This window comes from Colletotrichum jinshuiense, chromosome 12 (genome assembly GCF_051148585.1).
Source record: "Colletotrichum jinshuiense chromosome 12, complete sequence".
NCBI lineage: Eukaryota > Fungi > Ascomycota > Sordariomycetes > Glomerellales > Glomerellaceae > Colletotrichum > Colletotrichum jinshuiense.
In genome coordinates, this window is record NC_139305.1 from 337,588 (window position 1) to 359,234 (window position 21,647).

Below are 21,647 nucleotides of genomic sequence, written 5' to 3' on the forward strand. Positions count from 1 at the left end.
CGACGACCTTCTGCAATGCACTAGTCTCAACACAGCTATGGCCTTCGCAGGGGTTGCATCTTCAACTGTTGCATCAGGTAGCCATCTCACAAAGGCCATCCGGCTGGAGCTCGTTGCCGTCATTGGATCGGCGACTTGTGCCTGCATGTGTGTCGCACGATGCGATATTTGAGCAGCTGTAGGGAAATCTCGGCGAGTAGCAAGAGCGGGAGATGATGTTGGTGTGATGGTATATGGAGGTCTTATCTACTGTTTGTGTCATCGTTGAAAATTTCGGGACGGGGGAAATGGAAAATGAACGGGAAGGTTTCGGTGCTGGAAATCAGCATTCAGCATCGAGGCTGTGATGGAGGATGTGCTCCGCTGGCTCGGCTTCCGAGGCCGGAAGCTGCAGGGTTCCCCGTACGAGAGTTACGATTGCGGGCTTGTGTTTGAAGTGTCAATTGACTAGAAATTGATGGAATGGCGACATGGGGCCGATGGCCAGGTGGTTGTCTTTCGGTCTTGAACCGGGCTTACGGGTTACATCCATTGATAGAGACCACTTCTTCGCGTACCTTAACTAATCGTTTTCCCACGTTGGAAGCCAATAATGACATTGGTAGGGATTAGAACAGCCCCGGTGCCCTATTACCCGCAGCACATGCAACCCAGTTCCAGGTGTGCCTCCATCGACTCACCCATAAACCCGCACTCAACACTTGGCACGCAGCACGCAGCACTCAGCTCTTGTGCGCCCCAATGCTTCAAGTACAGTAATCCAGAGTGTCCGGGACGTTAAAACTGCAGTACCTATCACACAAGCAATGCAATAAAGCATAAGTAATTTTCTGTTTAACCTCCTCTGTTTTGGCCAAGTTTTCGACTCTTTTATTACGAGTTCGAATCCAAAAGCTTCTCCAAAGAACGCCTTGTATGGGGCTGGCGAGTCATTGTTTGCCGACCTGGAACTTGGCAGTGGCACGGCCCAGTGTGATGGTCATGGAGATGGGCTGATTTCTGTCACATTAACCGGCAAACCGAGGCATCGAGGCAGACAAGTAGGCTCATTGGTGAAAAAGTCAACTAAAACTGGCAGTGTCAATTGTAAATAGCTGCAACTCATTCAGTTGGTATCGAAGGATACGCGTACGGGTAAATCAATATGAACTAAAGGTGCAAACTGGCTTAATATTCTGTGTATTTAAAGAGAAAGATGGAAAAGTAAGCAGCGGGAGCAGCATTTGAATAGATCGCGATTAGCAGCGCGGAGGTACAATCTCCAGGCCCAGCTGCCGCTGCTGCTTCACTTTGCCTGACCGCCTGCCCGTATTCCAGCCGAGTAATCCAACAGTGCGTTTGAATGGACACAGATCACCCCGAATTGCCGGTGATTCTATCGATCTCTTCAAACTCCCCTTGCATGTCGAATGTTTTCCTTGCAGTGATATCAACCATATATTGTAATCCGTGGTACCTAGCTTGAGTCTTCAAAATGACAACCACGTTAAACATTCAACTCAACCTAATGATTCAAGTGTCAAAATTTTGTATGTCAAAGATAGTAAAGTATAATTTAGTTAAATTGACTTCTACCAATCCAATTCAATATGTTTATGAGCCAGATAACGACACACTATGGTGGTAAATCTCTAGGGAAATTTCCGCATTAGCATCCTATCCGGCCTGACCTAGCACAAGCCACGGTCAACATCAAAAGCATACATATCGGTGCACTTTAGCATCAGTTTCTACTTGCCAGTCGTGCCAAGAATTGAATCGATATCCATTTGATAAAGGATTTATTTCTCTGTGTTAACAAGCTGTAGAAACCCAAGGTCTTGCCATGTCCAGGTGAACCCTCGAGGAGAGCAATCCATATTGAGCTCGGGTCATAATCATCCTTTCAGACCTCTGTTGGCCCAGTTTTCATTTACTAATTCAAATTCTGGAAGCACATGCAAAGGTGGATGCACCACGTGTTGGATTACGTGACCAGAATACAGGCGGGCGGTCAGCAGCCAGGCTGCCGGCTGCCGGCCGCGGCAGCGGCCGCAGCAGCGGAGCCCGGAGATTACGTCTCCGGGCTGCCAACAGCTATATCTACACTTCCGCTGCTGCGCCGCTGCCAACCTTCTACTTTCCCTTCTACATACCGATTTACAGCTTCCGAATATACCATATTGATATTCGGCGAGCTCCAGCCCATAGGGGCAGTCCTGTTGTATACAACAGATACCCTGTGATTCCAACACCAGGTCTTTTGGTGGATCAAATGTGCTGAGCCCATTTCGAATTCATCTTTGCCCAGGCTCGCTCTTCGCAGGCGTCGAGATAATCATGTCCGTACTTGTCGATCTAGTTGTCAAGGATCATAGTAGGGTAGTGTTTCAATGCCACTGTCCATTTGAATTCGGCTAACACAAACTGTAAGGAGGCTTCACGTTTGATTGCTCGGTACTTCTCTTCTGCATTTCTCAATTTTCTCTTGTCTATTCTACTGGTCCAACAATGAATCCCGATCTCTAGTGAATGCAATGAGATGAATACTGTGCTGTTCATGTCTTCAGCATGGTCAAGGTGGCTATCGCAACAAATCAGACCCTGGCGCAAACTTTAATTACGGTTCATAGTAGATACCTACCTTTCCAAGTACTGGACAAAAGAATGTCTACCTCCACTGAGGGTTGGACTGCTTTCAATTTGGATGGCATCTGCTAGAGGAAGACCTCGAGCGTCATTGTACGCATCACGCATCCTTATCAGCAAAACCTCGTTGCACTGACATAGGGATGAAGAACGCCTGGTCGTCGCTGGACATGCCGTCAATGAGGGGTTCAAAAACAGAGAACGTGGTACGATGAGGAACAGCAAGTGCAAGATAACCAGGCAAAAGTCGAATCCTCTTTTGATTCAACGACCGAAGACAAAGCTGATAGAACCGAGCGCCGTTTAGTGACGAAGATGATAGCATCAAACATGAGTCCAAAGCCTGTGTCTAGTGGGAAAGACTTGACAAAGCGGGTTACACTGTCCAAGGAGAAAACTGCGCTGCGCTGAAGAGCGCTGAATTGAATGACTATACGGATACGATCGTACGTCTATGACAATGTCAAACTAGATTTTTGCCAACTTCTTACAAGAATTGGCGAGAGCATCAATATAGCAACAATGTTTGGCTACCTGAAGAAAGTCTAGTACGTCATAAGGCAACAGCCTCGGAGCCTTTTGACTTTATTCACTTAGATGAAGTGCGAGGCTTAGCGAGATGCCCGTCGGCACAGGTTCAACCCTTGGTCATTTCCATGACTCAATCTAGTGTATTCCTGGGATCAACCCTCCCAGTTGGGATGAACCCGACGCATCACAGCCCACTTATGTAAACTGGGAGAAAGAGATCGTCGCTCTAACCCCACTTGTGCGATTCATTCCTCTTGGAATAGCCTACCGCCCTGAACAGAAGCAGTAATACATAAATAGCTACATCATATAGGATGCTTTCCGCCCGAAACTAGGAGATGAGGCTCATTTTTTATACTTTTTACACCCTAATAATTTGATTGATTTCTATCTTGGCATCCCATGATCTTCTCTGACTCTCAAACTAAACTTCAGATGTATATAAGGCGATATTTATTCCCACTTGAAATTGCATACCATTTACTAACCTAATACCTTATCACACCATCACACCATCACACAGTCAAATATCTGTCTTTATCATAACGATGCAGTTCCTCAACGCAATCCTCGTCTTTGCCTCGCTCGCAGCTGCTGCGGCTGTGCCTGCCCCCATTGAAGCGAGACAGGCTCCCAGTCCGTGCTACTCTAACCAGCAGTTGACCTGGAACACGGGCCAGATCCCCGGCGACGGAGGATGGATCGTATGTATTTCAAATTTGTAGATACAGCGATTATGCTAATTACTACGATTCCAGTGTTACGAAACCCCATCCGGACCCTGCACGAAATACTCTTGGAAGACGGACCTTCCTTACTACAGCGTAAGTACATGATATGTCTCTTTTTACATTAGTACCTAACGTTGCTAATCTTGGCTGGTTCTTAGTGCACCTAAGCTAGTTTCTCTTAATGTCGCGACATAAGTGTCTGAGTTCGACTTTCCTGGTTGCATCCTAAGCTTGCAAAAGTCTATACTAGAATTATTTTAGCGTATCAATTTACTTCAGCATTTATCGCCTCTATATTCATTGTCCGGTGATTTTAAGGGTTGTCATGAGGGTATGTGGGTGCCTGGTTCCGGTTTTGCTACCTTTTAAGAGCCTGTGTTGGAACTATAGACAGTGGCTACTTGAAGTTTTCGTCAGTTACTTTGTTATCGTTAAATACAACCTCTTACTTGCCTTTTTCAAATAGGAAAAAATACATCCCCGAGCTCTTTGAACGCTTGATACCAATCGAAATCGTCAACTCCGGCTTGCGCCAGCCCGTCGCTTCTTTCCCACTATTGCCAAACCACGTTCTATTGTGTCCGACTATTACGCCTATAGGAGGAGAGTGACAATGATGACGACAACCGCATTAACACACCACCAGCTCCATTAGCGGAGCTTGTTGCTTAAGAAACGACACACACCTGCTGGGATTGACTTCCTACCCGCCCTCGTCGCTCAGAGCCATTTGCAGTACTTTGTCGCCACAACGCGTCACGATTCCAGCTAGGCGTGGCTTTACACCAGGATGGAGGTAGGAACCACCGAGACGCTAGTCGGCACATTTCAGATCCTCATCGCTCTACAGTATTTCAAATGCTGGATAGAGGACACATACTGGCCTGTGTTCTATAGGTATATACTGGTTTTAGACTGAAGTTGGAACGTCAAGTTGGAGACAGCAATGCACATCTAGGGTGAGATGCAAGAGAGACAGTAAATTCGTCGATATGGCTCCTGGTGGAGCTAGGTCCTGCTCTTGCCGACAAGCAGATAGAGGGTAGGTGCTAGATGTCTCTTAAACCTCTGCGGCTAACCTTCAAGGCCACGCTGATTGGAGTTTCTAATGGCTTAAGAATGGAAGCCAGATCTCGCTTGCCAGCAGGAACATCTTGGTGAAGGCTTGGGCGGGTACATGTAAGGGCTTAAATCCTTAGATTGGCCTAATTCAACGCCGGTCGCTCTATTACATTGCATCCCTAGGAAAGTCCCCAAGCGCTCACAGGTTGTCACCACACGTCCAGTGTCAATCAAGTCATCAGAGTGGACCTAGCTAACATACCGCTAACTACGCTGAGAATATATCCCGGTACTCAGCGGCTTTTTAATCTCTTGCAATCATGAACCAAGCGGTGTTACGTCTAAGCAGTTTGCCGCTGAGTGATGGTTGAGCGATCTGAATATTGACCTGGCTTGCACCACCCCATCCCATCGAGTCTACGTGGGCGCCATACGGGTCAGAGACCTTTGTTGCCTTTCAACGGATGAACAGACTTCGCCGCTGTTGGTTGGGGGTGAACATGGGTTGGTCTTGCTCATGAACACTCTGGCGTTAGGCCGTGCGTGAATGAGCCTGTTCACAAGGCTTCTCTAGGCCCTCAACCCAAGTCGAGAGACAACAATAGCGCCGGTTTGAAGGATAAATTAGGGTACCTATTCTGGGAACGCTGTTATAGACCACCGAGAACATGGCAAATACGAACCGGGAAAGGGAATGCATTTTTGCGAGAGGAGGTTTCACAGGATCGTATAGGACTGGGTTGATGATCGGATTCAGGTCATAACATCACCCACCTTCATAAACACCATGAAGCACTCCATCGTTCAAACTTCCCTTTTCAATGCCCTAACACCCCACGAACGCCAAAAGCCTACCAATTCGTTTCGCGCGCGCAATCGATCTGTCACTGGATTTCCCTTTCTGTCCTCCTGCTCTATGCTCCAAAGTTGTTGTGCGCGCCGGTGCTCGAAATGCTGGCGTGATCCGTCCAACCCAAAACTGCTGCACCGGCAGCGCCTGGGATACCGTCGCCTTGAACCTCATGTCCAGACCCAAGGAGCCCTCCTGTCTAGGATCGATTTCGCTCCCACCCCTACCCGCCAGATGGGCCGCTCAATTTCGTCCCCTCTAGCAACCATCACCTTAAAGAATGCTTCGGATGACTGTGAGATACGCCGGCGCACCAAACGAAAGAGTGAGATAAGAAACATTTTATTAATTGTTGCTAAATGAGTGACTAAGTTGAGGTAATTAGGTAATCTTCAGTAACAGAGCGATAAAATACAATATTTTATAGGATTTTCTGTTGTTAATATTGAAATCAATCGTCTCTTTCTCCTTAAGATTAAGCGACCAACCCTCCGCGGAGCAGTCTAGGAGACCTGTTGGTCCAGAAAGCCGTTGTTCAAGAGTCCCTGTCTGGTAACAAATTTGCGCGCAGCAATAGACATAGGCTTTGTCAGGCTCGGCGTGATCTGACCGTGGCCGTTCGTGCTCCCGTTCTGCCCCTCGAGGAGGTTCTCCCAGGTCTGCTGGGAGATCTGCAGGGGCTTAACTCCGAGAATGTTCTTCGTTTGGTCGATGACCTGCTGCCAAATCTGCTGCAGAGACTCCGTCGTCAGCTCCTGGCCCTGGGATGTCGCATACGCGGGGCCGAAGTGCACGTGGCCAACGATGCACTGTCCCTGGGTTGGCACATCTTCTATGCCGAGCTGCTGTGAGGCGATGGCCAGATTGGGGATACGATCCAGACGCTTAAGGACCTTGTCGAAGCTGGCCCGGGCCGCCTCCACACCGACGCTGGCGGGCCAGCCGACATAACCCGTGATGCTTTGCACGGCCCCGGAGGCAACGGCGCTACCAGGAACGGTCAGGGCGAGCACAGTTGACAGCCCAAACACGGACCCTAGAGCGCCAATGGCGTGGCCGCAGAAGCCTTTGACATCGTCCCAGACCTTGGTGAGCTTGGTCCATACTCCCGCGAGGAAACTTGTAATGTCATTTATGACGGTACCTAGGGCGCCTTTGATACTGTTGATGGTACTGTTGACGACAGACATGCCGGTCTGGTACAGGCCCGCAGATGGGGCCTGTGCCTGAGGCGGTAGGGTTTTGATGTAGGCGATGGCACTAGTACCGCTGGAGCGGATTGCCGTGGTGAAGTTCTGAATGGCGACGTCGTCGGCGTTGTTGATGGTCTGTTCCCACGCCGGTAGGTTGGGTTGCGTGCCCTTCAAATTCTGAACGGTATCTACGTACGTCCCGCTGTCGCTCTGAGCAGTCTGGACATTGTTGGTGGTTATGCCCAGAAGCTTGGTCTTAGCATCATCGGGCACAGGAGGATCATCATTCAGAAGCGTAGTGGTGAAATGGGCAGCTTCGAACGCCTGTAGAGATTGGGACTGCCCGGTCTTGAGGCTCAATATGGACAATGCCACGTGAGTGTTGATGTTCTGTTCCCAAGCAGGAACTCTTCCGTTAGATGAAGTCATGGTGATTTTCCTTGACTATGAGTGAAATAATGCAGTGTAGATGTTTTTGTGTTCGATAAAATGATCAACGTCTGATGGGTGATATGTTAAACCTCTCTTTATACTTCTTTTGAACTGGGTTGTGATAGCCTTTCATCAACTCAAAAGTCAGAAGGATGTCTCACAATGAGATTTCCTCATTCTCCTATATGTTCATCTTCAATAGTTGTTGTTTTAATGTACACATGGCCAGCTTGATACCTGTACATAGTTTTCGCGGTACTGCGTGTTGCCTGCAACAAACTTGCAAACATTCTCGGTGTTGCGCATCAGTTTTCGCCCCATTCTTTCATGTAGGTATGGCAGCTCAGTGGGGCACCGCTCAAAAGATGGGGTGGGCTCACCATCCCCAGCATGCGGCACGGCACGTGGTTAGCGCACGCTTAGTGGCATGGAAAAATTCTTTGGCGGAGAATGTGGCTACTGCCGAAGGCTTCCTGTCCTAGTTTAAACTCGCAGGGGTGTTGCCACGAGGAAGGAATCTACTATTTTCAGCTTCGTCAGCTTGGCTGTATGCATTCCAGGACTGAGCCTAGCCAGGCCTTGTGGCGTGGTATTTAATTGAGTGCCAATTAGCTACATTTTTGCTAATGGCGGGGTAGAGCTAATTAGATTCATTGCCTGGAAATTCCCAGAAATATTTACTAAATCAATATATATACAACGGCATTTTGAAGTACAATGGGGTATTTCAAGCCTGGTCAAAATTGTGGATAATTGGCGCTGGATGGGATATAGAGCGAATATAGGCATAATAACAAAAACATGAAATATGCAGTTGTATTGAGACTATATCCTTGTGGAACCTTACATTTAGGTCATGGCTCCAACTTTAATGTGCCCTCATTGTGAGGCATGACAAGCAAAGGGAGTGTAGGTTAAACTCTCCTTCCATTCCGAAAGTCAATCCATTCTCTATAATTCCATGAATGCATTCTATACGCCTCCACATTCTTATAGAAAAGGCAGAAATCAACAAAAGGAGTATTCATGCTTGACAAGCTGTGATAATCGTGGAATTGTAATTCTTGTCTAGGAATCTTGGTTTCTGCCTGACGAGACACCTGAGGGGCCTCATCAGTGAAGGATTTGCTTGAGATCTTCAATAATATGATGAAGTTGTTGTTGTGGCAATTCCGGTTTACAGGCAGGATTAAAATTAGAGAATTCGCTCATTCTGGGCTTCGTCTGAGAAGGAGATAACGTGATGACCCATGTAGGCATCAACCCTCAATTACGTCTAATTTGACAAGACAAGGCTGAATCATGTATCTGCAACCAATTTCTTCCAGGCATGTAGAGCAAATGGTATCTAAAAAGACAGCAACCGGTCGGACTGGCCGCCCAGTAACCCACTAGAGATTGTCAAAGTGAATGCCAAGGGTCAGCTTGGGTTGAGTGGGGGGTGAGCAAGACGAGTCAAAGTTAGCCGTGGTTGAGTTGAGCCTGAGTCAAGTATGAGCCAGGGTGTCAAAATTGATCTGGAAATCACAGATAATAAGCAGTGGCCTGAATGTAGGCTCATTTGCATGGAAATAAATATGGCCTCAGTAAGATAAATGCGTATTTAGCTGACTGCCACAGTCACTTTGATCATTTTCTTCCCTCAGTAGTATGAATATATTTTTCTACTTAGTATGTTAATTCAGTGACTTTCTTTTTCTGGCTGCCATCCTGAGTCTGACACCAAGCCTGGACAGCCCTGAATGTGTGTAACGTTGTGTTACATGTATTGAATTAGAAGGAGAACTACATGGCACCATGAAACATACCATAGTCACCCATTTTCAACATCAAACAGCTGCCTCTGTCAGATTTAAGGGCGGAAGAGGTGTCGCGATTTCAAAACCAGGCAATAGTATCTACAATGAGAAGTCTTATCCGTGCTGATGAGGGTTTTCCCATACCTTGTCCTCTGTCTCGCATGAGGTTGCAAAGCCACCTACGTATGGACTCTCTGACTTCGCAAAAGTTTGCAGGCCACGTGGTGTAGAACAAGAAATATTCCTCGATGCTAGGAGACTGTTGGAATCACAAGGTACCTGTTGTATACAACAGGACTACCGTATGGACTGGAGCTCGCCGAATATCAATATGGTATATTCAGTAGAAGAGAAAGTAGGAGGTTGGCAGCAGCAGCAGCGGAAGCGTAGATATAGCTGTTGGCAGCCCGGAGACGTAATCTCCGGGCTCCGCTGCTGCAGCCGGCAGCCTAGCTGCTGACCGCCTGCCCATATTCTGGTCACGTAATCCAACAGAGACAAAAGAAAACCTAATGTATTGTACCCCAGGCCGCCCGCAAAACCCAATTCACCAGTATTTCGCGGCTAAAGACATTAACCCCAGAGTTGACTTTTCAAGTAGCTAAGAAGCTGTTTGCATCATTCTAAAAGAATGATAATATTTTATAGTTCATCTACAATTGTCCCTATATAGACTTGTGGGCTATCATAGTCTAGTCATTTTACCAGGCCGCCCAACGTCCACTTTGAATCTGAATACCCTTAGGGGGCTATGACAATTTCTCCAGGCTCTCTTGCTAAGTCTGCTGCATCCCAAGCCTTCTCCCAGTCTTCTAGAGCAAATGTTCTAACAGGACCCATTCCAGCTTTCTGTCCCAAGGGAAGCAAGCCGGTTTCAACAAGCCGGATGAGTCTCTGTGTCTGTTCTGGAGTACTCATCCACGATCCTGCAATTTTCAACTTTCCAATCAGTATGTCTAGATAACTAAACTTGACCTCAGTGAGAGGGCTACCGCACAAGCAGACTTGTGCACCGGGCTTTAGGACGTTCAAGCAACTCCTAAAGTGAGTCGAGGATTCTGCAGCCATTGGTGACATGTCCCAGAAGGCATCAATCGGTCCACGGCAGGCTTCGCGAAGAGACTTGGTATCTCTTTCAACATTGTTGGTGAGTGTAACAGTGGAGATACGGCTATTGATTGATGCGATGTGGGACAACACTTCGGTGTTGCGGCCGATCGCAATGACATGTGCACCCATAGCCAAAGCGAGATGAACAGCAGCACTGCCATGCCTCCCGGTTGCAGGAGCTATGATGATATAATCACCAGGCTTGAGGTCCATGTCGGCGAGGCCGCCAAATGGTACCAGCATGCTGAACAGATGCGTCAGGTCTTCAACTGTGTAGCCCAGTCCGTTTTGTCCGATCTCACCCAATAACCGCTCCTCGTCCAAAGGGTGGCAATTCTCGAGTGGTAGCTTGGCGTAATCAGCGTATGTAGAGTCCCGCCATTCCCCGCGTGAGAGGTTGAGGCTATCTGCATTAAACCCCTCCATCAGGCCTGAGACGTATATGCCACCTCTATCGCGGGCTTGGATGTATGGGTCGAAGAATACCAGTTGGCCCTTTTTCAGCTTGGTTGCATCCGAAGCTGCATCGAAAACCCGTCCGATGGCAGTATGTCCAGGGACAAATGGGAAAGGCAACTGGTGATTACTGAAGGGGTCCCGATAGACCTCCGGAGAATTGGCCCTGACTGACGCGGCTAGAATCCGGACAATAACACTCCCAGACACAGGTTTGGGAATGTCGCGGCTTTGAAGCTCGGCCGATATTTTGGTTCCGTTCTTTTGCAGGAAGACGGCGCGGTACTGGGCGGTAGTGGAAGAAGACATGATAACAACTGAGTTTTTATCGGGTTTAGTTTGGTAAAAGAAACTAAGGATAGGATAAATCAAAGGGTAGGGAGACCATCAACGACTGTCCTGTAACAGCTTTAAGTAAGTCGGCGTCACTGGATTTCTAACAATTAAAGCGGAGTGGAGTCTTAGACTTGATAGGATCTCCTGTCCCAAAACGAATCGATATGGTTCTCACACATCTTGTTCTAATCTCAAAAAGATTTGGAGACCTGTGAACGCCGTCTTTCCCGCTGTGGGGTTTCACGTTATAGGTCCAAGGCTTTTGCGGAGAGAGCGGACTTTGCTGGAATGTTCCCCACTCCGCAATCGTTGTGCGGAGGTTGAAAAATCAAGCCCAGGGACCTAGGTATTCACATTCGGCAGAACGAGTAAGTAAAGGGAGATGATCTATGGGATGGTGAATCACTGAACATATCGGCGTGTTTTCACAAGCACATATTTCAGAAGGCATATACACAGTACTGCTGTATGAAATCACAACGGATTGGTGTAAGTCGTTCAACTGACAAACTGGATCTCATGAGTAGCTAATGCAGTAAAAATTGTAGAGGAAAGCCGCGCACGGAGCACGAAGTATATGTGCAGTAATGTGGGTCTAACTGTCCACTTGACTAAATGTCGCGAGCCGACTTCGCCGGGGCCGGCTTCATACGGGACGACTTCGTCCGGGCCGACTTCGCCCCAGCCGGCTTCGCGTTGCATCCACTTGCCAGGGATATATATACCTACCAATCTATTGTATCTAGACTTTCTATAGTCAACCACATATTCCAACTGCTCTGCAACTGTGATCGCTACACTAAAGCATAGCGATACACTAGAAGTCTTGAGAAATAGGTGAGTCATCTAGATAGAACCTGTTGCATGCTTGAGGTTACCCATGCTATATGGAGGAAAGTGTAAATAGACGGCTTGTATAATGAAATATAGATTGGGGGTGAAGGTCTATTTGTACTTCGCTTGGAACCATCGCTATAGAGTGAATCGGTCGGCTTAGATAAGTAGGTCTCTACAGCAGGCTGTCTAAGGCTGTTGTTACAGTTAGATATCCGACAGTGGGGTTTCTAGCGAGGTTGTGTCGTGTTACAGATAAAGATTGCTATAGCTAGTAGATTTCACAAATCCTCACATTACAGAACAGCGGATAGCATGTTTCTAGTAATGACTGCTAGGATCGTGCACAAAAGACAGCCTAAAAAAGTCCGAATATATTACCAGATTGGGCTTCTATCTAGGATGGAAGTTGATCAAACTTGGATATCAACAGATGCAGGCCGATGACTGGAATCATAAATGGTACACAACAGCATATTGCATAACCCGAAAACTGAGCCGATCAATTTCCTCTCTAGAAAAGGAACTTGAATTGTCTTGAACCAGCCTGAATCATTGCTGCTTTAACATAAGCGAGGGTGAGCGGCCTGAACTGGAGTTGGGCTGAGCGTGGTTGAACATGAGGCGAGGCCCATACCTAGGACCATCCCCAAATCTGGGACCACCGCTGGCTAGACATGCTCTCAGGTATAGTTAATTTTGACTGTATTGAGTCTCAAGTTTAGAACAACTTCATCAAGTCCACTTAACCGCGTCGCTTCCGATTATCGCGCTGACCAATGCAGAGAGCTTCCACTTAAAGTGATTTAGGGTCGCGACCACGCCCCATGCGTCGAAGTGCGCGCTGTAAAGAGACAATGACCTGATAGTTTGGCTGCTGTTTTAGCCAATTTAACTTGTAAAAGCGATGTCTCAGCATGCTTGGATGGTCCACCACTTCGTGGGTTCAAGATTGGAGCTTAAAAGAGAATCTCAACACTAGACTAAAGATTACGTCGCTGGAGAAATATCACACCTCAGGCGAAGCTACCTCAGAAGCGGAAGTTTTTGGAAATACTCTCAGAGTGAAGGGATTTGAGACTGATATAATTTACTCCTGCGGGAAGCCTATAATTCGGTAAAGTCCCTTGTGGAAAATGTTGCGATATAATTTGCATTTTCATTACTAGTTATTCCGCCCAGTCTTTCCATGCTGAGTGGGCAGTGGCTGTTTCAAGTAAATAGACATGGTGAAGACTTTTTGAGGTACCGATGATATAGCCCAAGAAAACGTGGCGGCCGATACAATGCTTTGCACTCAAAATATGGCAGCGCTTCCACCACTTACATCAAACAACGCCAGAATAAACTGGCACATATTCGATGCCCCCATTCCAGACCCTCGCAATGTCCATTGTCTTTGAGATATTCCGCAGCGGATCGCTTCCCGGTTTCAATAGGAGTAGATCTGCACGATACCCTTCCCTGATAGATCCCCTCCCTATCAAATTATGCCAGATACTGGGCATCACCGTCGCGGCCCTTAACACATCCACCTCACTCATGCCTGTCTCTGTCAGATATCGTAACTCGCGATGTAGAGTAACCCCGACCTGATCATGCCCGATGAAGTTGTTGGCAACATCAGTGGCGTCAGTTCCGGCGAGAATCGGAACGCCAGCACGCATCAGCCGTTGTACACTGGTCACTCCAGCTTCGTATGACAAGCCTTGACCGCCGGCAAGTACTGATTCTAGGGTCGCATTCCCGGCGACGATCTTGCCGATGTTCAGTGTTGGCGTCACATGTTGCCCTTGTCGTTTTATGCGTTGTGCCATCTCCTTCGTAAGCGGAATGTCAAATGGTACGTGTTGGATACCATTGGTTTTGGACAGGATGGCGACTTCATATGATCCGTAGTCTTGGGCGTGGGTCATGCAGACCTTACCTAGCGCATGTGTCGCATTAACAAGCGCATCGTGGATAGTCTGGTTAAAGCCATCAGGCTCTGAGATGACCTTCATATAATCAGAGCTATTTCCGAAGACATCAGCCACGAACTGCTGTGCTTGGGATGGCGAGTACACCAAGCCTTGAGACACGAACGCGGTGGCATGCGTGCTGTTCGGTGCGACGGCGCCTTCTCCCGCGCTGAAGTAGGATGTGAGTCCACTCTGGTTGCGGAGGGCGGCACATAACGTGTAATTCGAGCAGCCCATATTTAAGACGGTTGTAACACCGAAACTGCTCAGGGTCTGGAGACTGGCCAACGAGCTGACGTGAACATGGCTATCGATCAACCCTGGAAGCAAAACGCCGCCCTTGCCGTCGATGATATTCTTTACGCCGCGAGGATCGAAAGTTATGCTGTCCCCATCGATCACCACAGTGCTAGGTTTACCGATTCGCCACCCGTCGAAGACACGGACGTTTGTAAGAGCAGTTTTACTCGTTGGTGGTGGATACTGGCTCCGTGTTCCGAGTAATTTCAGCTGTGCCTCGATGTAAGAGACATTCCTTTCATGCCGTGCTTGATGGCCAGATAGGCAACCATTCACAGATGAGTATGCCAGAGCTGTGAGGATTAGGTAGATGATTGGCCGCATGACGAAATCGAATAGCTTTGTTCCCAATTATGTTTGTTGTTTAAAGGATAGTGCGAGCTTGCTGTTTTGTCGGATCTTTATAGATTTATGAAATAGAAGTACGCAAAAATTCAATTGTAATAAAGAAGCTTGTTGCTGAATTTCATGTCGGACTTCATGGCTTCATGCTTTTGGCCATCAACAGACATCTTATTTATAATCGTGTAGTATATTCCTCTTTAACTCCACTTCATCCTTAACTCGCCGCAGGCCCGAGCGGTCCGGTGTACATGACGTCCGATGTGCCACTAAATCCTGGAAAACTGATTTCGCCTTCTTACTTCGCCCTCTTACGTCGCCTTGGTCCCGTATCTGTTTATTCCTAATGGCGAAGAACGCAGCGGTAAAGAAACAATGACGAGATGGGAAAGATTACCTGTGGACTTTGAAGAGAGAGCACTAGGGTGACCGTACGAACTGGCCAATTGGATCCTCAGGTACAATCCACCTTTCCCCCTACTTAACAAGAACTTGCTAGACTCGACTGGGCAAGCCAGGCAAAGCCCCCACTAGCGCTTACATTAGGGTGTATCCACATATCTGCAAGAAGCGAGTTATTTACATGGTGTCCATACGCATCAGCCAATGGGGTCGGTCCACTGGAGACAACATCCCGAACGGAATACTTGTAAACGCGGCAAAACTCGCGATAGAATGGGTTATCGGTATGTAAGGCTTTATGAGACCCCAACATTGATAGCAAGTACCTCCCCAGAGCCGGTTCATTTGTCAGTGTGCCGATGATCTACAAATGCCCATACGAGCGTACTTACGCAACCACCTTCGAAGTCTGCGAACAGAGCTAAGCAAGGGTTGTGCAGGCGTTCGATTTCGCTAGAGAATGTGCCGACCATGTATATATCTTTCATTCCCCAAGACTTTGTGTCAAAAACTTCCCATGCCCAATACCACACACCCTGTATCTCGTTGTCCACTAGTTTCCATCGTTCAAATGTCGTCTGCGACTTGCTCTGGTCAGTGTCTACAGACAATGCGCTGGAGATGAAAGCTTACATTTCCTCAGCCCGCGCAGATCCGATACACACGCTATGGGAATTTTGCCCTTCGCTCCCAGCTGCAATTCTCTTCACGGTGCTGTTCGCTCTCACTACCTGTGCACATCTCTCGCAAGCTATATTCTATAAAAAGATGTACTGTTGGGTGATAGTCGTGTCTGGACTTACTCAAACGCTCAATTACATCTTCCGCGTCATCAGTATCAGTCAACCCGAAAGTCTGGCCTCTTACACGGCGTGGTTTGTACTAACTCTGGCAAGTCACCAACCACTGCAACCTCAACAGGCTAAGCGCTAACTCCCACATAAGATCGCTCCTCTTTTTACTAATGCATTCGTTTATATGGTTATGGGTGAGTCTTACTGGCCCTGGTTCTCACGACTTGTGAAACTCTGATACACGTCGCGCTTTCGGAATCCTTTACGGGGAGTCAAGTGGCTCCCACTGGCTCCTACTGCAGTGCGAGCACTGTGGAACCCCGCTAACCTGCTGTTCAGGAAGGATGATTTGGAATTTCATCCCCGATGCTAGGCTTTATCGAATCAGTGCGTGGAGATTTTCGACATATTTTGTGACTGTTGATATCATGTAAAACTGCGTCTGAGAACTCTTGAAGGTACTGAGACTGATCGTTATGCAGCGCTCTCATTATTCAGGTGGCTGGAGCAGCATCAAGTGCTGGCAACACGAAACCGAACCAGCAGGTGCTGAATGGTGGGTCGCCACGTAGAGATGGAGACTTTAGCTGACTCTGTTTGCAGCAATTCACATTTACATGGGAGGGGTTGGATTCCAGCAATTCTTCATTCTCGTCTTTTCGTTCTTCATCATCAAATTCTACCGCACAATCCTTCTACATGCTCAAGAAGGCGTGGAGGGAGCGTCAAGGGCAATGCCGTTATTGTACTCGGTAATCGTGGTGCTAATACTTATCACGGTGCGTTTATCAATTCACCTTGCAAGAAACCCAGCACTGACTTTTTGCCAAGATGAGAATCATCTTCCGACTGTGCGAGTATGCCCAAGGGTTCCATAGCGGCATTCCCACTCAGGAGGCGTACCAATACTGCCTGGACTCTCTGCCAATGCTATGCAGCCTTGTCATACTCAATGTCTTCCATCCAGGTCGCATCATGGCTGGGGAAGGAAGTGACTTTCCGAGTCGCAAAGAGAGGAAATCAAAAGGCATTCGCAACAGAGTAGAAAAGCCCACGGAGATTCCTAGGTCGGCAGTATAGCAAATGTTGTAAGGACGGGAAACATGACGGCGAGGTCATTCTTCAGCAGGGAGAATTCAGCAATGCGTAAAGTAGATAATAAAGTGCGCTGATATTGGGTTGGGCATTCATTCATTAGTATTGGAGCATTTTGGTTTATTTGCCTTGTTTTTCATCATTCAAAGGTCTTTATTTCTTTTTGCATTGCTTTGTGACATAGCACATCGGCTACCGGAGGTCCCGGCCAGAAAGCCTGTCATCACTATCTACTCTCCGGTAGCAGTCACCTGACAGGGCGCCAGGAGCAACAAAAGGGCTGTGCCGACTTCATTTCTGGGCCTAACTTTAGTGCTTATACCCGTGCCCGCCCCGACTTTAATTGGAACTCGAAGACTCGTCACCTACAATTACATCACCCAAACAATCAATAAATCCCTCATCTTCACTAACTTTATCACCACTATTAATAACAATCGCCACAATAGTTAACTTGAGCGTCTTTTTGCCTACCATATGAACCCAGTGCTCTGAAGCCTTTTGCCGAGCAATGCGCATTGCTGTAAGTTGACCAAGAACAGGCTAGTTGACGCAAAGTGGTTGCATCCCGCACCCATTGAGAGTCTCCCACCCGAACCGCAAAGTGTTGCCCGAATGACTCGTGTCGCTCCAGGCATGAGGAAACGGGCTTATCAGCCCAAAACTCGAACTGGATGCCACACATGCAAGTGCGTACCCTCATCTAATTGGAGTCTGCATCCATCCCGGTACCTACTTATGTTAACAGCATTACAGGAGTAAGATTTGGCTGCACGGTATTGATCTGTTGGGGGGCGGAACTAACTTTTTTTGGCCAGTACGGCGAATAAAATGCGACGAGGCGAAGCCTTCTTGCAATGCATGCATCTCTACGGGTAGAAAATGTGATGGCTACGGGCTGAATAAGGAAGCATCTCCAGATTATCCAAGCGCGTCCTTTGGTGCTGCATTGAGTCGACCCCTGTCTGCTGGTTTTCTTGGCACTGAGAAGGAACGTCGATCGTTCTACGTCTTTCAACAGAAAACTGCACCACAACTGTCTGGATTCTTTAGAAGTGATTTCTGGCAAAGTCTCCTTCTCCAAGCGGCTCTTTACGAACCCTCGATCCGACATGCGACCCTCGCTCTGGGATCTTTGCACGATGAATTTGAGCAAGCCAAGGCCTTGACTGTACCAAATCATGCCAATGGATGGACGGACAACTTTGCTTTGAAGAACTATAGCCAGGCAATCAACATCCTGGCTGAACCACTCTCACAGGATGGCCAACGACAACCAATAGACGTTCTGCTTATATGCTCTATCTTGTTTGCATGCCTCGAGGTCAGTCGTTTCACGCATCCGGGCTGGAAATTCCTTGCTAATGGTCAATAGACAATGCAAAGCAGTTACGGCTCCGCTATCACACACATCCAAAGCGGCATGAAGATACTGTGCGAGGTCAACTACACCAAGGAAACCCGCCGCCATCAACATGACGTCCTTGGAGTGTCTGAGATTCCATATGCAACGATAGAAATGCTAAAGGAAATGTTTGAGAGCGTTGACCTTCAGGTTACCCAGGTAAGCACCTTTCCGATTGCGCAGATGATGTGATTTGACCAAAAGTAGATGGTTCATGGGCAGGGATGGGATACATACAAACCAATGGAAGACTTGGCACAGAAACGCGAGATTCCAACCATCTTTTCGAGCTTATCGAAAGATCGGGAAACGCTCGTATCTCAATGGCACGTAGCATCTTACTCCACGAGCCGTACAGTGAATCCTTCAGGTGTGATTCTTCCTGCATTTACACAGGATGGGCACTGGCAGAGCAAATCCACAAGCATTCTAGCAAGATGGAGTTCGGCATATGACGTTTACTTGGACATCCAGGGTGGTAATCTGACGGATAAAAGAAGGCAAGGCACTGCTGCGCTGCGCATACTGAAAGAGCTCGGGTTTATAGCGTCGATGCTCACACAAACCACGGTTGATGATCAGAGGGATTGGGACGTTTTCTGCCCTATGTTTCAGAACATTGTCTCCCTGGCGGAGGAAATCGTCGAGCTAGACCAAACGTCGACTGTAGAGAGACCCACGTTCTGCCTTGACATTGCCTTGATTGGGCCTTTGTGGAAGGTAAGTCCAGTTGTGCAACACGATTTCCTTGCTTCAAAACTCTCGCCATGTATACCCACTTGATATCACGCCTGCTACAGTTCTAACTCAAATATTGTCTAGGTATCCTGTCGGTGTAGAGATCCCATCATTCGTAGGAGAGCAATCTTAGTTCTTCAAGAATGCGGTCGAACGGAGGAAACATGGAATGCCTTTTCAACTTCCAGAGTCGCTCAACGAGTTTTGGAAATTGAAGAAGCTGGTTTACAAAACGTAAAGAGTTGCGAGGATATCCCACACTGGGCTCGCATATCGGAAGTGATACCGTATTTTCATCCTGTAGAGCGCAAGGCAACCTTAACTTATTACCAGCTGAGAAGTAAGCACGATCTAACCAGGCAGATGTTAAAGGAGGTGATTAAGTGGTAGCTTACAATAAATCCTACCATTTTACTCTACATGTTGGATTACTCAGCTAGAACATAGGGAGTCGGCCAGCAGCAGCAGCCGGCCGCGGCAACGGCAGCGAGTTCTATTAAATTAAACTTTTAGATTGGAGTTTCTTGCTGAAATAATAAAATAGAAATAAAGCGGTAGGTGCTCGCCATGATTCGGTCCGACGCTGCCGTGACTAGAAAACAGATGAAGAAGAGGGCGGCCAAAGGCAAGAGAATAGCCCACGCTCCTACCTAGAAAGTCTCCCACACAAGCTCAGAAAGACTTGGCGAGGCGTATTCTGGAGGCAAGAGCCTAAGTAAGGAGGATGCAGAGATAGCCAGGTTGGCACAAAGCCCGCCCACAACCGTGTTCTGTAGCTATAGACGTGCCTCGATATCTCTACTTCGTGCCTCCTTCTTTTCTACCCTATCAAGATGGAACGGCTGATTTTGCTAGTCGAACGCGTTCAAACCCAGTGCTGTTGATTACGGTCCCGTTTTGATGGCTCCAGCGGACGCGTCCTGAGAGGGGTGTAGAACCGACACGTTGGAGGTGTGTGCAGCGGGCGATGCTGGCATACAGGCCACGGCTGCTTTCATCTTGCTGATTTTTGCGGCTCGTTTCAAGGCTTCTCGTTCATCCGGTTTATCAAGCCTGCAGCTTGGTACGGCCAATTTGCAGTTGAACTTGCATATGCGGTGTATTATACACTTCACTTAAGGTGTACTCTATACTTCATGCGCTTGTATCACTCACTATAAGTGCTTAAAGTGCTTAGGCCCCTAGATAGAAAAGGGGATATTTTCTTTTATATATACAATACTGGACCTATTGGCAGACTGCAAAATGAATTATATCACTTTACTTTTCCTAGTACATTATACTAATGCGTGTGTGCTTCAGACCATGCTTCAGCAGCCACCCCTACAGTCTAACAAGTGTGGCGTTGTACGAAGCGAGACCTTTTATTACAACTCCGGCTTGGCACATTAAAATCCTCGGGGCATTCGGTACTCGACGCCAAGCAATGCCTCTCCCGCCGATGCCGACAGGCCGCTAGTCGAACCCGTAGGCCCACCAAAAGCGCGCGATTACAACGGTATCCGAGACCAATTATTGGCCTGTTCGGATGGAAATAAGTCTAAATTCAACACTAGACAAGGAGTAAAATCCCTTCAGATCCACCTACTTCTTAGCCTCCCCAGGGGTCACGGCACAGACAGCGGACCCTGATGCTAAGCTTTATTCAGATCTCTTGGCCTCGGCTCGTCTGGGTGGGTCTGCAGCTCAGGTGGTAATATCTCGCTTGCTGCCGACCGACTCAGGACTGTGCGGCTGGGACCCAGGTGATTTAGAAAGTTAAATGAAGTTATGTCAAATGTAGCTAGATCAAATTGTGGATAAATCGTTCACAAAACGGATTCGTCCATTCCGCTATACTAGTTTTTAACCACACAAACCGAATGGACTAGCAATGATTTGCTAAAGAATCGATGGGGGTTCCATAGGGCTGCGAAGGACGACTGCAGACACCGCGTTCTGCAATAATTATAGTCTGGCGAAAGGCTAGCTGAATGCATATTGCAGAAAATGGAATGCTTTCGCGAGGGATCAATATTAGGACACGTTAAACGGCGCTCAGCTCCTCGCCCCGTTTTCTCTAATCCCTGTGACCCGGAAGACCCGTTCAAGCATATTAGTTGCCGCCTGGGTGCACGGGACCCGTCTTGATCCGCGGGCCCGTCGAAGGTAGGCAGCAGCTTAAACTTGCGGGCCCGGACTCGACGGCTCGGCCTTGTGTTCCGAAAGCAGCGTAGCAACACCCCCACCATCAAATCTTGACGGGATCAGTTGCTGCGGATCTCCCATACTTCTCGTATCTCCCACTGGCGCCGGACGAACAACAGCTCATCTCTAGCAAAGACCGTCCTTGAATCATCACCACGATCCTTATCGCTAGCTATTGAGAGTGGACCTTTGCTACCGTTCGGGGTGAGGAGGGGGAAACGTTTCACCTAAGGCACCATGGGGTCGGCCATTGTTGTTCATGCAGCTAATCCAGATAGACATGGCATGGGAAAGAGTCAGAAATTGGCAATGAAATTGGCCAGTCATCGCCATGCCGAGTTTCTCTATATAATCTGGAGACGACTGCATTTCTCAAAGACCCATTCCTGTATCATCACCATCTTCTTTTATCATATTCTCTACCATAGCCACTGGACTACCTTCCAGCAATTACTTTCATT

The 21,647-nt window shown here is 47.9% G+C and overlaps 4 protein-coding genes across 4 annotated transcripts; 1 reads left to right on the forward strand and 3 right to left on the reverse strand.

Moving 5' to 3' along the window:
* Positions 1–3,707: 3,707 nt before the first annotated feature.
* EsH8_XII_000062 (uncharacterized protein) lies at positions 3,708–4,057 on the forward strand (the record flags this gene model as incomplete). Its single annotated transcript, XM_083273825.1, has 3 exons — positions 3,708–3,863; positions 3,918–3,983; positions 4,049–4,057. The coding sequence occupies 3 exons, from the start codon at positions 3,708–3,710 to the stop codon at positions 4,055–4,057; spliced, it is 231 nt and encodes a 76-aa protein (XP_083120439.1).
* A 2,248-nt stretch (positions 4,058–6,305) lies between these two features.
* EsH8_XII_000063 (uncharacterized protein) lies at positions 6,306–7,424 on the reverse strand (the record flags this gene model as incomplete). The annotated part of the gene is made up of 1 exon (XM_083273826.1): positions 6,306–7,424. One exon carries the CDS (start codon positions 7,422–7,424, stop codon positions 6,306–6,308), a length of 1,119 nt encoding a protein of 372 aa, XP_083120440.1.
* Positions 7,425–9,967: 2,543 nt separating this feature from the next.
* EsH8_XII_000064 (chaperonin 10-like protein) lies at positions 9,968–11,101 on the reverse strand (the record flags this gene model as incomplete). Its single annotated transcript, XM_083273827.1, has 1 exon — positions 9,968–11,101. The coding sequence occupies one exon, from the start codon at positions 11,099–11,101 to the stop codon at positions 9,968–9,970; it is 1,134 nt and encodes a 377-aa protein (XP_083120441.1).
* A 2,189-nt stretch (positions 11,102–13,290) lies between these two features.
* Positions 13,291–14,160, reverse strand: EsH8_XII_000065 (amidohydrolase family protein; the record flags this gene model as incomplete). Its single annotated transcript, XM_083273828.1, has 1 exon — positions 13,291–14,160. The coding sequence occupies one exon, from the start codon at positions 14,158–14,160 to the stop codon at positions 13,291–13,293; it is 870 nt and encodes a 289-aa protein (XP_083120442.1).
* Positions 14,161–21,647: the final 7,487 nt, after the last annotated feature.